Below are 18,993 nucleotides of genomic sequence, written 5' to 3'. Positions count from 1 at the left end.
GTGGATCTAAATGCGCTCAAGTTTCAAGTCTGTTCCTAGGCTGTTCCATAATGATCGCACTCCTGTAATGATTGCACCCCTGAATTTTGTCGTCAAAATTCTACTACTTTTCTTTCCTGTATAATGATCGCACCCCAAAGTTGCCGCAGCGATGTGTTGTGTGCCAAATTTAGCTAATGATGATTGCGCTTACCATCTCTCGAATGCTGTTGAATGCTACGCGAACGATTCTTCAAAACATACCAGGTGGTCAGTACGCACTAAGCATTCTTAAGCAGATGCCCAATTTTATTCCTTTCATCACTTTCCCCACTTCAATGAAAAAAAAAAGGTGCAACCGGCCTTGCCTTGGCTTTATTATTGGTAGGCTTTATAATGGTTGTGGTCAACAACACGACAAAAAAGGTGCCTTCTCGTTTGCACTCGCGGGCATGAAGAAAATTGCAAGTGGCAACGATAGTAGCCACGTTTACACTGCTATGTTAGAAGTGTACCCTATTCATACGCCACACTTATAACATAGCTAAGATATTCGCCCACCCTTAGCGGAAACATGCCATGTTAGGATAGTAGTGAAGACAAATGCGGCAGTTTCCGCAGCATGCCCGCCATGTGTTTTTATGTCACTGGCAGCTGAGTGTGCCCATCTCTGTTTCTGCCCTGTAAAAGTGGACATGGCTATGTTATTGTGGCAGACTTGCCAATATTAACCATATTATTCATTACTGATAGGGAAAAAACTGTTTCAATGTGCGTAATGTACTCACAAAAAGAAAAAAAAAACCGTGTTCGGCACGTTCAGCTTGCTCCGCTGGCTGCCACTTTTGTTTTGGTGTCCCGCACTGTTATAGCGGCAGCTGCCTGTTTGTTGACCTGTTGTCATCCCACAGCAAATGCGGGATGAAAAAAAATTTTTTTTTTCGCGGGAAATTTAACTCGCATAATGACCGCACATCTGAATTCGCAGCAATATTTTTTTACAAAAAAGTGCAATCGTTATGCGAGAAGATACGGTAACATGTTGGTGACATTGCATGACGGAAACATGGACCACATTGTTGGAGTGTGGCATCGAATCATAATGCTTGTGGAGTAACGAGTAATATTCCTTTATACACACATGTACCAGAAAGCCCACATCAGGACACACAACAACGTTGAAAGGGTGTTCGGCATCTGGAAGCGCCATTTTCCTTGCCTGGGTACGGGGCTGCAGCATAAGACAGAAAACGTTGTCCTCATTATAACAGCCTGTGCAGCACTGCACAAGAGTTGAGAGTAGCGCCTTGTCCTGTCGTCTTTCTTGTGCCTGTTGTTTTGTGCTAAACAAAGTATTCATGGATTCGCACCAACTAGCCCACCAACGCATTGTGCTGAAGTATTCATGCACAACTTGGGTTGTTTGCTGAAGAAGCCGGAGCCTCACGTCCATAGAGTTCCCCCAAGCCCCTCTAGCATGACAGCGGCAAAGCAAACACTGCACTTGCCCCCTGTTGATCACTTGACAGCTTTTCAGGATTGCAAGCACGGCAGCTGCTCGTCTAGAAGAGCTTCCCTTAGGTAAAAACTGCAGATTTCTCTGCAGTGTGCCATGCATCTGAACTCAAGCATGATTGCGAAGTGCAGCTATGTGCACTACTACCAACATCCTATCTTTCCTTTTGCAAGAATTGGGACATGTTTAATTTTCTTCTTAGCTTGCGAGACTGTTGAGTCACAAACAAGTTGCACATTACAGAGCTGTTTTTCCTTTAATATCGTCAAGTTCAAGCTGCCACACTTGTTAGTATGTTCGCTTTAATTAAATTCTTCAAGAATGCCATATTCACCTTTCAGAAAGTGAATGCGATTGAGGAAATATTTGCTGCCACCATTCCCTATGCAAAAAGGTGAGGCGTGCAGACAGGACACAAGAGAAGTGGACGAAACGCAGCGGCGTTCGCGTTGTCCACTTCTCTTGTGTCCTGTCTGCATGCCTTACCTTTTTGCATAATGAATCCTTACCAACTAGCTCAGCTTTCTGTTGCTCTAAGAACCATTCCCTGTTGCTGCTGTGGCTTTCGAAGCTGCACCACATTTTTCCTGATCTTGATTGTTCCAAGACGTGCTGCCTGATCACCGTGCCTATCAGTGATCCAATTGATTGCTCGACAGGAATGCAAAACCTTCTGAGGACTGCTGCAACAGGCCATGCACTTTTGAACAATGCACACATGTAAACGTGCAGTTGAGTGTTTTCAACACATCACATTTTTGCTGACAGATTCGTTTATTTTTCAGGTGTCACAGTACACTGCAACCTGCGGAGCTGTTCTTTTTTAATTTATTTTTCAATTTGAAGGATCTCGATGTCCAGCTTTTGTTTCTCGAGCTCATTTTTTCATTTCATAAGCTCAAGCTCTTTGACTTGCTTTTGAAAGGCCCTCTTTTCTGCTCATTCCTGCAGCATTGTGGCGTGGTCCTCGTGAAGCACTCACACACAGATAGCGTGCTCCTCCCTCAGCAGCCCTGAACGGAGTTCAGCATTCGTCTTTTCCAAAAGGGCCATCTACCTCCTTAGAGTCCTGCAGGCATCACCAGTGGCAGTTGCTGCAACAAAAGTGCAGCTGACAGCAGCTCCAGAAGCATTAGAGTTGTTGGTGTGGCCTGCTGCAGTAGCGTTTTGGTCGGCATTGGGCTGCATGATTGAAGAGGAGGAGGTGTCCTCATTTGTTCCAGTACCTGCTGGTGGCTGTGATTGCTCAGAAAGGCTGGCAGCATATATTGATCTGTAATAAATGAAAGGTGGTGTAGCCGTGAGCAAATAATGTGAAAAATGCTCGTTATGGTTGGCTGGTGATTAACTGTACAAACTGTGGATGCAAGCCTTCATTTGACACATGCACTGTTGTCTGTAAGGATCGTAACTGGCTGAGACGTTAAAATGTAGAAGCCAATGTGATTTTAGGTCTTGGCCAAGACTGTGTAAACTCCGTCATTGCTTCTGACTGATAAAGAGACTGACTTCCTGGAAAGGTGATTTGTGCTGTCACGTGATGTGGCTTAAATGTATATTAACCTTTTTTTTTGATAAAGGTTGTTGGGAGTTAGCACTGTCTTTCCTTATATCCTTCTGACAATCTTGAGCTCTTGAGCTATGCATCATTCTTTCTTTACCACTCACTGCCACCTCACCCGAGCTTAACCCCCTACCTTCTGCTACAAACCAACTTCACACCAATGACATGCATGTCGGCTGAAAAAACAAACATGCCCAATGTGCTGCCCAGTGCAGAAACAGCTTGAGGTAGGTCACCTGTTTGCACATCCCATCGATGCACTCATTCTATAGTTTCACAGTCACACAACTGTATTTACAGTGCCTCTGTATAGTAGTGTTTCCTGTCACCTAGTGGTTTTAGTGCCCATTGGAAATGCAGCATACAGTGCTCCATGTCTATGCAGAAACCACATTCCACAGCAAAGAAAATCCCTTTCTTATAACCCTAGTACATTTCACTTGCAAAGCACCCTACCTAGAGAGTCAAAGTCCAGCTCATTTTGCCCATTGACCATTGGCTGCAGTAGCCTCATCCCCTTTTGACGGGGGGCTGGTATTCGGTCCCATCTGAATCGAATGAGTTCTCAACCCTCGCTGAGATGCGGCCAGCGATCGATCCCACCAAATGGTGGATGGGGGTCATGGCCGAAAGTGCCAGTCCACCTCCTAACAAGAAATAAAGTAATTTCAGCACAAAATGGAGGCACTTTTCAAAAGCTGCTTCACAAATAATTGTGCTCCCCCACTATTTATCGTTTGAGGATAAACTGGTTTACCGGAACTGTCTCAACACACACACACACACACACAAAACAATAACAAAGGAACATGCAGAACACACCTGCCCACTCTCATGTGTGCTGCTTTAGTGGAAGTACTGTTCAAGTATCCCTAGCGTTCCTCTGGCGCAAAAGGCTGCTCGACAACTGTTTTTATGTTTAACGCAGGTTGCACGTACGTGCAATCTTCGCGATAAGACAACACAACCTTGCGGAAAGCGTTATTACGACCGTATTTTCTCATCTCCAATGACTACACATACCATCACTAATTATTAGTGCTCACGACCGTATTTATGCTCAGCATGTTGAACTATCACATACTCATCCACCGAATACAAAACATGCATAGGTGCATAATAAAAAAGCAGCCCAAATGAGCTAGTCATGCAGAACATGCGAGCTTACCAGTTTTGTGGCACTCTCGCTTTTCTTTCACAGCTTCCTCATTCCACTTTTGTTACAGGTTGTTCCAACGTTTTTTCAGTTCGAGGTGATCACGCTGCGTAATCCCGTGGTTGGCATTATATTGTTTTGCTATCTCTTTCAATGTCTCATTCTTCTTGGTCAACAACGCGACGTCAGTTTTCTTGCATTCCACAATATGCTTGTAGTCGTTCACGAGTGCAGCCAGCAGGCTCTTTTCGTCTTCTGTGGTGTTTGATGGGGTGATGTCTTGCGTTGCGGTGCATTCTCTTGCAAGAAGAGCGTATGCGAGCGTGACATTTCAGCATCAAAACCTGTTGACAGGACAGCAATTTCGCACGAAATGTGAGGTCTCCTCGATTTGGCTGCACTTTTTGCATTAGTTCAGAAAAGTGTCGTGCCAGTGCAGCGCCAGTTCTTGAAGTGTGAGTGTAGTGCGACACTAGCGCTTTCAGTGCAGCGGTCAAATCGAGGATAAAAGTGCAGGAACGTACAGGCCTTTGTCTGCTGCGACTGGGCGACTGTGGCTTTTCTTTTGTTGGTGTGTGCCGCGAGTGCAAACGTGTGCGCAATGTCCTTTTTTGTTCTGTGGGAAGAATTGATGTAGTAGTACCTGGAAATTAGCTCAACTTCGGCATCATTATTCAGAAAGCATGACCAAGCGCAGTTTCCACACCTTTCTGAACCATATATGGCACAACGTTTCAAACGACGGACCAATGTGGTTTCGCGTAAACGTAACGTCGAGGTAGCGGTAAGCTCGTGAAAATTAATACAAACGACTGTGATCTGCGGGAAAATCCCGGCCTTCAATGCACTTAGCAGCAGCTGAACCCGGAAAGCGCCCTCAACAAGATGCTGCGTACACACCCTGAAGAAAACTGGCGTCCGTGCTGCGTTACTAACAGGCACCGTCGATGCCGTCTACCAACACCCGCATGGCCACGAAACCGCATGTGTCGTCTGCTATCAAGAGCCTTGCACTACGTGCACAAGAACACAACTTGCGGAAAGTCTAGTGCCAAAGTGTACATGAACTCGTGCAGCACGATGTCAAATCGAGTGCCGAAGTGCAGGTGGCGCTAGCTGCACTGGCAAATCAAGTGCTAGAGTGCTGCACCCCCTGAACTAGTGCAGGAAGTGCAGCCAAATCGAGGAGACCTGTGGCGCACGGTTGTCGTACAAGCCCCACAACTTGTTTTCCCAGCAGACCCCTTTTCCTAGCAGACGGCACGCACTGCCAATTTGCAATGTCTATCACTGTGCCACACTTTTCCTTTCATTTTTCTCAACAAAGCTTCCATGCAAAGTGGACAAATCATTTGCACGTGCCATTTTATTATTATTTTTTTTTATGGTGTCACTGATATCGGTCCGACCAGGGGGACTCTACGGCGCTCGGTGCTCCTAATTCCCAGCACATGTTGCTGTTTTTTTCTTGTTTATGACTCCAGCCTAGCACATTCGAATAGTTTGGTCTTTTCTTCAAGGGGTCACGTAGCCTGACCAGAACAAGGGTTGCCGCCTTTCTGCTGGAATGTCTTACAGTAAAACCTCGTTAAACCGTACCCACTTAAACAGTTGTTTCGTTTTAAAAGTAGTAAAGTCAAATCCCCGACCCAGCGGCCATTGAACATAATGTGTTTTTTATCTGCATAAACCGTACCAGTTTATTGCATACGTATCGGTTAACACATGGTGTTTCCAGTTTTCGTCGTGCAAACATGCCGGTACGTCGTCTCCATCAAACAGCCTGGCAAAACAACAAGCCTCAGAGATCGGCACAACAGCCTCCAAGCTCCTTGTGCGTTTGCGCATGAAGCCACATCAACATCAACATCATTTCGCCGCCATGCCGAAGAGTGTTGTGGCGTCGTGCAAGCGGGGGCTCGCGTCATGCCGAAACTATCATGCCATGCTATCAAACGTGACGCGAAAAGTCGACACTGGCACGCGACATGGGTTTACTGTTGAGTACGGAGTGTAGCATTTGGAATGCGAAGAAGTTGCTCGGCAGCACTGCTGTGACCGCGAAGAGAAGTCGGCTACAAGGTCCGACTTTTCGCCATCGTTGCCTCTGTTCTTGCCGAAGTGTTGCCTAGCGACAATGATAAGGGCATGGAAAGCGACAGCATGGGCGATTCAGGCCAGACAGTGGCAGAATATGCGCGTTGCGTTAGCCTCATGAACGCAATCGTCGCGACGAGAACAGCACCCCGCAATGAAAAGGTGCCCCGCAACTTGCACAACGCTACCGCACAGGTGCACGGAGAATATGCAACACCAACGAAGAATCTCCTGTGCGAGTGTTCGCCAAGAAGAGGGGGCTGGCTGAAAAGCTGGCTCACAGCTTCAGCAAGTCTGAGGCCGATGTCGTCGCTGCTAGGCCGCCGCGGCATCAAACGAAAGTAATATGTTTGTAACGCAAAGTAAAGAAATACTGCATGTTTTTTCCCCTTTCCTCAGACTGTCTCTGAGTTCCGTTTTTGACAGGTAAGTGGGCGATCTCATGCTACTTCGGTTAAGCAGTACTACCGTTTAGTATGTACTTCTTCCGAGCTCCGGCCAACTACTGTTTAACAAGGTTTCACTGTAGGCGAAAAGGGACGTGCGAGCTCCCTCAGAAACCGACCGCAAGCCTCGTCACGGCCTCTTGCATCCGGTTGCCAGCCCAGATGGTGCATGAATGCTTTGCGGCAATCGAGAACTAAAGTCGTTGAAAGGCCACCATACGAACCAACCATTTCATTCGCTTCTTTATGTCCAATTCTACCAATGCGCAACGCGACTTTTAAATTAAAAAGAAGCTAAAACTGAAATAAATGTGACTACAAAAGTTCTTAATTTGCACTCATTGGTACATTTTCACGTAAAAGTGGAGCACCGACTTGAAAAAATGGTGAAACCCCCTAACACAAAAAGTGCACCAAAAAACGGAAACTTGAAAACCATTTAAACCCACCGGTAATGGGCGCTTTCCGCATACAACTTCGTGAATAGCAGTGGGAGACGTCGCCAGATGGAATAAATTTACCCAAACTATACTTCAGCCCTTATGCCCTGATTGAAATTTGGAAAGACAAACTTTTTTGCTGTACAATGTGCCTTACGCTAATAAATTTATTATTAACCTCGAACACAGATGAGCAACCTGCTTTTGCATCGAAGCACAGTTTTGACTTGACAAAGCGAGCCAGCTTGAGTGTCTATGAAATGCGAAAGCCAACTTAGGCATTTTGAAGTCCGCTTCTTGCTTATGGCTTACTTCGTCAAGTCAAGTCCAAGCATGATCCAAGTTAGATCTCTGCATTGGGGGTAAGGCTTGTTGATGGCTGAGAAAAGTATGTTAGTTAATAATGACATACCCAGGGACTGCCGTGAATTCCACATGTGATAAGTTGCGCAGCTGGTAATTGGAGGCTGTATAGGGTTCAGAACTCAGGGGGGGGGGGATTTCTGTTGACAAGATGGGGGAGGAGAAGGCGTGGGTGAGAGCACTCCCCCCTCCCCATATCTGACACTTATTTGACCACAACACGCTGAACCATGGCTGAAGACTACAATGATATGCTCTCTTCTATAACTGCTCTGCATGTACATGGTCGTCCACTCTTAGTCAGAATGCCGCTCCGTGCTGCCGGCGCTCCGCAAGGCGCCTCTGTCGGGCGCCGGAGAAACTACTGCGCAGGTGCAGTGAGAGCCGCAGGTTGGGGCTTCGCGCGTCGTCTGCTACAGTGCGCCCTGTACTGCGTTGAAGTGGACTTCAAATTTGCACTGCCTCCGCAGAACGCCGATCGGAGAAACGTTTCTGAATAAACAAAAGACTGCTGACAAGCCTATCAGCTGCTTTTATCCCGTTGCAGCAACCGTAGCAAAGTTTCCTACGTGCCTGGTGAAGCTGAAACACAAATAAGCATACCGGGGAGAAAATGCGCGCTGCGTAATATTCGAAGCTTTATACTACTGCTGCAGCACTACGATCCGCCAATATTTTTAATTTTTGGCGTCTTGCTGAGTAGCTGCTAATAAGTGTTAGCAGACGACTGCTGTTGTCTGCTGAAATCTCGGCGCAACGAAAATTAATCGGAGCGGAACAGTAATAGTGGAGGTGGAGCTACATTTTCAGTCTCCTATTTTACCTTCCCACAGATAGAGGTAGATGGCCAGGTAGACTCATCAGCGTTTGAAAACAATCCCTACGGTTTACTAGGCCCTCAGTATTGTCCACATTCTCCACATACCCAATTCAAGATGTCCTGCTTCAATATGCCAGCCACACACTTTGAACTTAGTGGGAACACAGTACGGCATATTTTCCTGCGGCCACCTGTGAACTGTAAAATTCGTTGGTGGCACGTAGATGTTTATTGACTGCGGGAAGGCGAAAGCCGTTTGCGACTCATTCCACTGAGTTGAATTTGCCGCGCTTGAATTCATTTCGTGACAGATGAGAAGAGCAGCTGGCGCAAGCGTGGCAGAGGGATCATGTGACACCACGACCCGCTGCACCGTGATGTCACGTGATATTAAGGTCACGTGACCTAAAATGTAACGGACGGACGCTAGTAGGAACAATTAAACGCTATTGCCTTAATAAATATCCTCTCAGCAACTACTTAAAGCCATGCAAAACTGAAGACTGAGGTTCTGGTAAACCTTAGGGATTGTTTTCATTCGCTGATGAGTCTACCTGGCCGTCTACCTCTATCTGTGGGAAGGTAAAATAGGAGACTGAAAATGTAGCTCCACCTCCACTATTACTATTCCGCTCCGATTAATTTTCGTTGCGCCGAGATTTCAGCAGACAACAGCAGTCGTCTGCTAACACTTATTACCAGCTACTCAGCAAGACGCCAAAAACTAAAAATATTGGCGGATCGTAGTGCTGCAGCAGTAGTATAAAGCTTCGAATATTACGCGGCGCGCATTTTCTCCCCGGTATGCTTATTTGTGTGTTTCAACTTCACCAGGCACGCAGGAAACTTTGCTACGGTTGCTGCAACGGGATAAAAGCAGCTGATAGGCTTCTCAGCAGTCTTTTGTTTATTCAGAAACGTTTCTCCGATCGGCATTCTGCGGAGGCAGTGCAAATTTGAAGTCCACTTCAACGCAGTGCAGGGCGCACTGTAGCAGACGACGCGTGAAGCCCCGCCTGCGGCTCTCACTGCACCTGCGCAATAGTTTCTCCGGTGCCCGACAGAGGCGCCCCGCGGAGCGCCGGCAGCACGGAGCGGCATTCTGACTAAGAGTGGATGACCGTGTACAATCCTAGGTGCCACAAGCTATTTTCTACCAGCAGGAACATAGGCCTCGCTGAGCTCGCACCACTCTTCCGTGAGAGCGCTGCGCAGTCGCATGGAAGAGCCCCCATCAGCCCGGTAAACTTCCCGGAGGAGATGGGCCTCGTGTTGCGTGTCGTGCATAACAATGCTCAGGAGGTGAACACAGCACAGTGGCTGAGGCTTTTCTTCCCATATGTGTAGAGACAGCTGTCTATATTTGAATAGTGTCCTTGTTATTGTTGCCATTTTTGTTTTTACTAATGTTCCTAGTGCTTCCTTAATTTTTTTTTTATTACTTTGGGAATGTGTGTCGCTATTCTAATCTATTAACATTGTTCTTTTATTGTTTATATGTATTGATTGTTTTGTATGTATTGCTATCGTTTAACTTTGCTGTCTGTAACGCCCCCACAGCAATGGAGCTGTGGCTAAGGAACTAAATAAATAAATAGTGTAACTAAATAAATAAATAGTGTTATCGCATATGTATCTATCTGTGTATGTGCATGCACGTAATTCATGGCAGGGGGAGAGTTGTCTACATGACTGTTTGTTTCCTCATTTAATTTCTTCTTGAACTTTTTCTGTACGTGCAGTTATGTAACATTTCTCTTACATCCTCCTATTTTTTTGGCAATGCCTCTTTTGTTGCAATGTTCCTCTTTCTCTCCTGCTTCACCCTGTATCCATTTTTTTTTTCCGAGCCACAAGATGGTTACGGTCGCACTGAATAAATGACACAGTTATGATGCCCGTTGCCTTTCCTCTCTCCACTTGTCCATATGTTTTAATACCAGTGAGGTGCAAGCAACATGCACGGACACAGAAGAGAACATGCACAAACAGGCACAGCACCGTGCCTACGTGTTCACATTCTCTTGTGTGTCCACAATCCTCCTCATGCTATACCAGCATTCCAAGACAATGTACCAACAAGCCCACATAGTAATGCTAGTTGATTTCTGTGTGAATGCACAAATTACTACCACTGCTATTACTAGCGCTGCGCATGGTGCCAACCTTTCCACAGCCTGGTGGTCCCCAGAGGATCATGGAGGGGATGCGGTTACTGCAGATGAGCTGCCGCAGAATGCTGCGGTCACCCAGCACACTGCTCTGGCCCACAAACTCGTCCAGGCAAGATGGCCGCATCTGCTCTGCTAGGGGCTTGAACTCGGGTGTCACTTTGGGCTCAACTGGAGGCTCGGCAGGCGTGGTGGGTGCAATGGTGGTTTGCTGAACACAAGTGTGGCCCATCAGTATTAGGCGGATGCATGAGTCAGAAACCCAAATGAATACCTGCCATCCTGTGAATCTCAAAATTCGCAAATCACACCGACACAACCAGGAGAAAGAGTAATGGAGGGGGGGGGGGGGGGGGGGGCGAGCATGCATACTTTAAAGATTTTCCCTGAGCACACACTGTTTGTAGGGTTACACACATACTGCAATAACGATGATTTATCTTTAAACACAGAACACAAGCAACAAATTTTGAATTGCACAGATCAAACTGAGTAGCACACCATTTTAGATCATATGACTTTTTAGGGACACTGCTGTAATTATTTAGCATTACAGGAGCTTGTCTGAGCAAACTTGTTCAAAACAAGTACCTTTCTGATGTCTTTTCACCATCAGAAGGTTCCCCAGCATATGGTAGTCTTTGTTAATCTCTGCATCGATGTTAATCTCACTCAACTAGTTAAAACCCCACGTGCACTGTGTCAAGAGCCTCAAATTTATTGGATTTGATACTAACCACATCACCTGACACTATTTCTTCACTCACGCATTTGCCTGGACTAAGTGATCATTGCATTCTTCATTTGTTATGCAATGTCTGCAGCCTTTGACAGGCCAACACCAAAAAAAGTCATTTCAGGACTATGCAAGAGGAAATTTTGCTTCAATTAATGTTGAGCTAGATGCATTCGCTAATGCTTACTAAAAAAATTTCCCACATTGCTCTGTCGGCAGCGTTCAAAAACTCAGTTCTATCGCTCATAGAAAAGTTTGTGCTTTTTTTGCAATGTTTGTGCAACTTTCAGTTCCTCGTGGCTTTCACCAAACCTAAACAGACTTTGGAATTAAAAAGAAAGCACCTGTATTGACAAGCCCTCACCCATAAGACTGTGATCACTGGCCAACTTGTCATGCAGGCTTCCGAGAGTATAAACTAGCAATGTGCTGTGTTACGGGCACGTTCCTTTCTGATACCCTGTCTTAACTACTAAGAAACATTTGGTGGAAATTTTGGAACATTGTTAACAGTTTCTTCAACTGTTTGACAATTTTGGTGTTGTCATGCCTAGCAGTCAGTGTTACTTTGCAATACAGAACATTTTTGTTGCTTCATTTTCAAGTAATGTTCCCCATGCTCTGCTCAAAATCCCTAATCCCGGGTTTCCTCAGGTGAATCCAGCATTTGTTGAATGTATCGGGGTATCTCAACTCATTGAGAACCAGAAAGTATCCTCTCCCAATGTTGATGGTAATCCTGCTCAGTTTTTGAAAAGCACTAACACCTATTCATCCCTTATTTTGACAGAACTTTTTTTACAGTTATTAAAATGCTAAGAGCTGCCTGGCGACTGGAAGGTGGTTCCTGTAACAAAAAAATAAAAATAAAACAAGGTATTTCGAGCAACTCTGACAGTTACAGACCTGCTACCTTGATTAGTATTCCATGTAAGCTGATGGAGCACATAATATATTGAAGTCTTACCTCATTTCTTGAGGACAATAACTTCTTTGCCATATCTCCGCATGGCTTCAGGAAATACTTCTCATGTAAACACTACTCTTTACTTTCTGCCTGTGAATGTGGTTCTTTCAATGACTGCATTTACCTTGACTTCCGAAAAGCTTTCAACATTGTCCTGCACCGCCTTCTTCTATTAAAGCTAACACAAGTTAACATCGACTCAAATGTGCTAAAATGGATCAAAAGTTTTCTAACCTCTCGCACCCAATTCGCCCCTGTTAATGACTGTAACACACAAATTTGTTCTGCAACATTTGAAGTACTACAACCCTGTAACCATTGCTATTTCTTATTCTTATTGATGCTTTTTTATTTGTCTAATGAAGTCTCCTCAACTATCAGATTGCATGCTGATTACTGTGTTATTTATTACGAAATAACCAACCCCGGCGATAATTTCTTCCCTCAAACCGATCTTAATGTTTTGCACTGGTGTTCTATATGGCTGATGACACTGAATATTCATAATTGCAAGCCTATGCAATTATGTGCCTATCACGCTCAGGTGGCTTTTTGAGTCTTTATCTGTATGTGATCAACAGTGTACCCCTAGATTCAGTTAACTCATATAAATACCTTGATATCCATATTGCGAATAGCCTCTCATGGAGAAGGCACATTAACTACGTAATTAATAATGCTAATCGTAGACTCAGTTTCACTCACCGTAATTTTGCCTCTGCTCAGAGCTATTTAAAACTAACTCTCTACAAAACTCACGTCTGATCAAAACTCGAATATGGCTCATGTATTTGGGATCCCTGTTCTACCCTATCTTCTTACCCTAGAAACAATTCAAAATCGATGTGCCCGTTTCATTGTGCACAACTACGGCCGCAACACAAGCGTGTCGGCAATCAAGCACTCTCTCGAACTACCTGACTTGGCAATTTAAGGGAAAGGTGCTCAACTGTGTCTTTTTCATAAAATCTTTTATCATATTCCAGAGCTAAAACATTCACTGCCCCTTCATACATTTCCTGCTGCATTGATCACAATCTGCAAGTCCCCGTGCCCAGCTGCTGCACACACCAGTGCACAAATTCCTCCATACCGAAGACTGCCTCTTACTGCAACCACGTCACCGCCTCCATCGCCGGCAATCCCGACGAGTCTTCATTCAAGACTGCCATTATTACGTTATCCAAGTGCGAACTACTCCTTGCTGTAATGCCCTAGTGGCCCTGAGAGTATTTAAACAAAAATATTAATGGTCGGAGACCAACGAGCAAAACTTTTCTTGTGACCAAGATTAATTTTTTAGAAACATACAGTGATGAAACATTCGTAAAATCGTAAAATAGACCACAATTCCAAAGAAAAATTTTGGAAAGTTGTCCAGTATGCAAAATGGACACAATACCACAGAAAAAAAAAAGATGTAGAAATTTCAATCTTTCAGGTGTGCCTGCTGGCACACTGCCGCATTCACTCAACATCGCTGCAATGTTACAGAGAGAATACATCAATTTTCATGAACTTACACTTTTGCGATGCAATTGAAAGTTCATCACTGAAGTTAGGTTCTCATTTCATTATATGAAACAATTCATATCTATGTAATGTTTTGCCTGTGAAAAGAAGCTTAAATCTACTAAAACTCACTACACCATAAATCTTTGAGACTCTCAATCTATTTTTAGAAGATTTATCACTCCAATCCTGCTCTAAAAGACTATACTTCTTCACTCCCTAGGTACATAATATCTTAATAAGACCCCCATACAAAGCATGTCTGCAAAATAGTTACAATAATATGTACTGCGACTTTTGCACTAAGAAGCATGCGCCGAATGGAATCACCATCCCATCTCCACAGACGGCATCACTGATGCCAGAAAATTCAAGATCTCCTTGCAAGATGCCTTCTGGCATTTTACTGTTTACTGCATATGTTCTGTAATATTTTCCCATCTGCAGCGTCTTCAGGCTATGAAGGTATATTTGTTCAAGATAAAATGATTAAATGCACGCAAAGGTCCATACCACAGCAGTTTTTTTTCGAAAATTGGCAAACATACTTTTTAAACAGACTTCTGAGATTTATGAGATCCCTCGATTACAAGTGCCTGTATGTCAGTAACACTCACAACTGAGTGATTGCAATAGCACAACCCAAAATTTAACTCAAAACTGTTCAGCATTTGCAGTAACAAAAATAGGTTTCTTTTTGACTATGTAAATAAATTCACGGAAAATAAAATACCTGCGTACTGTGACAGGCTTCTGAAAAGTTTCTGATTGAATTCTGAACATGTTTTCTCTTTCTCTTTTTTTTTTTTTTTGTTGCGCATTGAAATGCATTTTAGCTATAGGTAGAAGTGACGGGGTGCCCGTCAACACTGACAAGACAGGTGTTCGCAGGAAACCTACAACTGAGATAACGGAAAAATGTCGCCACATGAAGGCACTAGAAGGGGAGGGAAAAGACAAGCACATTGGAAACATGTTCACAATACAAGGTACATCATATGTCAATTCATGTGCGTCAATGAATTTTTTTTTTTACCTGCTATATTATGAACAAATGCCAACTTGGTCCAATTCACTTTACCGTGCACACTGAAAATGTTTTACCCTGATTGCCAGGTAATAAGCAAACAACAATGCCAAACAACATTAACCTGGATGTACACATATTTGGCAACCACAGTGGCCATGCTTGAGGGCCAAGGCATTTACATGAAATTCTAAAAAAGAAATATTTTTATGAACAGGCACTCGATATTAGAATTGTCATTTACTTTGTGGTTGTTTGAAGATCCCAATGAGAAGTTTCTTTCCAGAACAAAACACAATTACTAAGCAATACTATCTCGAGCTGACAAATCTCGTCTAGAACAAGATTCGTCAACTCGAGATAGTACAAATAGAACAAGAATGTGAAAGCTTCGGCGTGTTGGTGATTCAATATCAACATGTTTGCAGAGTGCAAAAGACGAGGTCTGAAGGAAGAACACAACACAGGCGCTGACTTCAACAGACCTTTCTTTGCGAAATCGCCAGAACTATTACATGAGCAAAAGTAATGAAAAGAAAAACTACTTTTGCATTAAGTCACACATGCACCCCTATTGCATTACAGCCAGATACTTGACTTCGTTTTTTGTGAAAACAATAGACGGCATGCTGATGCAAAGGTCGCCCAACCGCTGTATCTTGTCAGCCTCTATGATTTCATGTGCAAGCTGTTCTCGGTGTTTGGAAATTATGCTGGGTACCCCGAGCTTTGTTAGTTTCTGTAGCAGAAAAGATATTAAAGAATATCAAGCTGGGAGACAAAGCACCATCTCACAGCGCTTCCAGAGACAATAAGCCAGTCGTGGTGCTCCCTTACTTGCACAAGATTTCGCACTGCTTGAAGAAGATAGGAAATAACGTAGATGTTAAAGCTGATTTTCTGGCCCGGAAAAATTATCAGTGCTCTGTAGGCGTGTGAATGCTCATGCCACATGACGAAATATTTGCGATACTAACCATAGGAAGCGATTCGGAGCATGCGCCGTGGGTGTGGTTTACATGATTCCCTTGACTTGCGGAAAGAAATACGTTGGCCGAACAGGCAGGTGTTTGAATGAGCGATTGAAGGAGCATTTGTAAAATGTTTATACCACCGTGCAAGGTCATCTTGGCATTCACTGCAAAGACTGCCATTGTGACCCTGACTTTGAAAACTGCGTCATAATTTCCAAACACCGAGAACAGATTACACGTGAATTCATAGAGGCTGACAAGATACAGCGGCTGGGCGACCTTTGCATCAACATGCTGTCTATTACCCTCACAAAAAACGAAATCAAGTATCTGGCTGTAATGCAATAGGAGTTCACGTGTAACTTAATGCAAAAGTTGTTTTTCTTTTTATTACTTTTGCTCATGTATATAGTTCTGGCGATTTCGCAAAGAAAGGTCAGTTGAAGTCAGCGCCTGTGTTGTGTTCTTCCTTCAGACCTCGTCTTTTGAGCTGTGAAAACATGTCGATATAGAACAAGAAGCCACAGGAATGCGGCAAAACACTTTCTAGGCAATGGGAAACAACGTAAATGAAGTTCGCGAATTCCGAAGTACAGGATCAATGGCCTGGTTTTGATTTCCTAATCCTCCTTGCCAAAGCAGGTTATCTTTGTTCTTTTGTAACCAATGACAACGCGCAGCAAGACGGTAGGAATAACGGCAGAGGAAGGTCAGGCCAACATATCTAATGCTTTCAGAAATTGCCGTTCTCAAAGAAAGTCTTGCTTTCTTTTCTGTAATTTGCCAATGCCAACAATGCACACAAAGAAAGCGCAACGTTAATCGCTTCAATCAGGAATGTAAGTTTTGCAATGACATATCTTTGAGACCGTAACAGCATTTGGAACCGAGCGGCTGATTTTTGAAGGGACCGCCAAAGCTGCGCTATAGCATGCGTTTGAAAAAGAGGCGATCACGAAAGCATAGTCTACGTGCACTCACCTTCGAGGAACTGGTAGACGAGAAGATAGGATAAGTCTGTCTTTTTTCCACGCTACCTTCATGTCTGGCTCGCTTATGTGGCGTTTGCCTTGAGGAAAACATCACACTCGTGGACTTTTGACAGAAACAACAGCAGACATGTCTTGACAGCCAGTGTTGCTAACCAATAACGACCAGATATCTCTATAACGAGATTCCTTTTATAAATCTTTGGTTTACAATAAAAATCTTTGTTTCTTTGTTCGTGGTTCATTTTAACAGTATTGTAGTAGCAGTACGAGTGAGGTCCGCATCATACGCCCAAGAAAAGCTCGGTTAGCACGCTGGAAATAGCGGTCGTCTGCTACGTACGGCACATCTGCAGGCTTGGAGTGACGCCTGACATCAGCAAAAGTTGCCGAGAGCGAGTGGGGCTATACTAATCCAGGTACCATAGAGTTTCCTACAAGAATTATTGTAGGAAACTCTATGCCAGGTACAACCAAATTAGGAATGCCAACTAAGCTCCCCCCCCCCCCCCCAACAAAGGCACTCCCTCACTAAAATATGAATTGGTCTTCCTGGTGCAGTATTGGGCCACTATCTCCCGAATGATTCCTACAATTAACCAATGACCCTCAGTCCCCAGCAGCTGCGGAGCACCTGACTTATTCTATCTTCGGCTGGTCGTTTCTGAGCACTCTGGAGCGCTCTCGCGAGCTGCGTTATCTTCGGCTGGTTGAAAGAGGGTGCGCGCCCTGCGTTCGGCTGGTTCTTCTCGATTGCTCTCCTCTATCTTGGAGCGCTCTGAGGCACTCCGAGCCCTGTCGTCGGAGCAGTCATCGAGATTGGATGGATGGATGGATGTTATGAGTGTCCCCTTTGGAACGGGGCGGTGGCTTGCGCCACCAAACTCTTGCTACTATGCTGCCTAATATCCTACCTTGGTTAATCAATGAGAAACAAAAAAAAAGACACTATGAACTACCACGTCCAAATTTTCTGATACCCTATTGCGAACTGTGCTTTTGTACGTCTCCGTCTTTTGTCGTTTCCCTACTTTTCTTCCACCAATCCTCCAATCGCCTCTTACTGATGTCTATTGCGGACCTGTTTGCTTTACCACTGCTCCCGCTGAACCCAAGGGCTTCAAGGAGGCCAGTGGTGCCTAAATCGACCGCTGGATAGACGTCTTCACATTCTAATAAAATGTGCTCCGTCGTTTCCCTAGCTTTACCGCAGCAAGCACATGCTTCTTCTTCCTTCTTATATCTCGCTTTATAGGTGCGTGTTCTAAGGCATCCCGATCTCGCTTCGAAAAGTAATGAGCTTCCCTTTGAGTTATCATAAATGGTTTCTTTCCTAATTTCGTTTTTTCCCCTTAAGTAGTTACTCATGGCAGGTTTCTTTTCCATTGCCGCCACCCATGAGATTAATTCAGCCTCTCTGACTTTCCGCTTGACCTTCTTTGTTGCTGTGTTGCCCACCCCACAGGCCGCATACTTGCTGGTAAGCTTCCTAGTTCTTTTCCTCCACTGTGAATCAATGTTTTGCCTGTACAGATACCTGAACACTCTCCCAGCCCATTTACTTTCCTCCATATTCCTCAGCCGTTCTTCATACTCAATTTTACTGCGAGCTTCCCTCACTTCAAAACTAGTCCAGCCCATATCCCCTTGCACAGCTTCATTTGTAGTCTTCCCGTGAGCGCCCAATGCGAGGCGACCCACTGACCTTTGGTTCCCGTCGAGTCCTGATTGTACCCCTGATTTAAAGCAAACAACCGCATTTCCAAAAGTAAGTCCTGGAACCATTACCCCTTTCCACATACCTCGGAGGACCTCGTACCTATTGTATCCCCATAGCGCTCTGTGCTTCATTATGGCTGCATTTCTCTTCCCCTTGACTGTTATGGTTTTTTCCTGTGTTTCCATATATCCGTTGCCTTCGTTTATCCATATACCAAGGTATTTATATTCTGTTACCCGAGGTATTTCTTGGCCCTGTATCTCCACTGTCTGTTCACTGTTATCATTGAATACAATAACACCTGATTTTCTAACACTAAATTTCAAACCTAAATTGTTGGCTTCCTGTCCACAGATATTAGCCAGACGTTGCAAATCACTTTGCTTGTTTGCGAGCAACACAATGTCGTCCGCATAAAATAAACCTGGGAGTTGCTGCTCTATTACTGTACCTGCCTGTTTGTATGATAGATTGAACCCGATATTACTTCCTTCTAGCGCCCTCTCCATCCTCACC

The 18,993-nt window shown here is 44.5% G+C and overlaps 1 protein-coding gene across 1 annotated transcript in view; it reads right to left on the bottom strand.

Moving 5' to 3' along the window:
- LOC142573134 (ATPase WRNIP1-like) overlaps window positions 1-17,223 on the bottom strand; it is a 101,205-nt gene extending 83,982 nt beyond the window's left edge. The window contains exons 1-2 of the mRNA XM_075682667.1: window positions 16,750-17,223; window positions 10,548-10,763 (exon numbers count right to left, since the gene is read on the bottom strand). Coding sequence (XP_075538782.1) covers window positions 10,548-10,763; window positions 16,750-16,851 — 318 coding nt within the window. The 5' untranslated portion in view covers window positions 16,852-17,223. The remainder of the gene's footprint in view (window positions 1-10,547; window positions 10,764-16,749) is intronic.
- Between the last annotated feature and the right edge of the window lie 1,770 nt (window positions 17,224-18,993).

The sequence above is a fragment of the Dermacentor variabilis genome, chromosome 2 (assembly GCF_050947875.1).
Source record: "Dermacentor variabilis isolate Ectoservices chromosome 2, ASM5094787v1, whole genome shotgun sequence".
NCBI classification, from domain to species: Eukaryota; Metazoa; Arthropoda; class Arachnida; order Ixodida; family Ixodidae; genus Dermacentor; species Dermacentor variabilis.
Note: the sequence above shows the minus strand (reverse complement) of the source record. Positions and strands in the feature narration are given on the sequence as shown.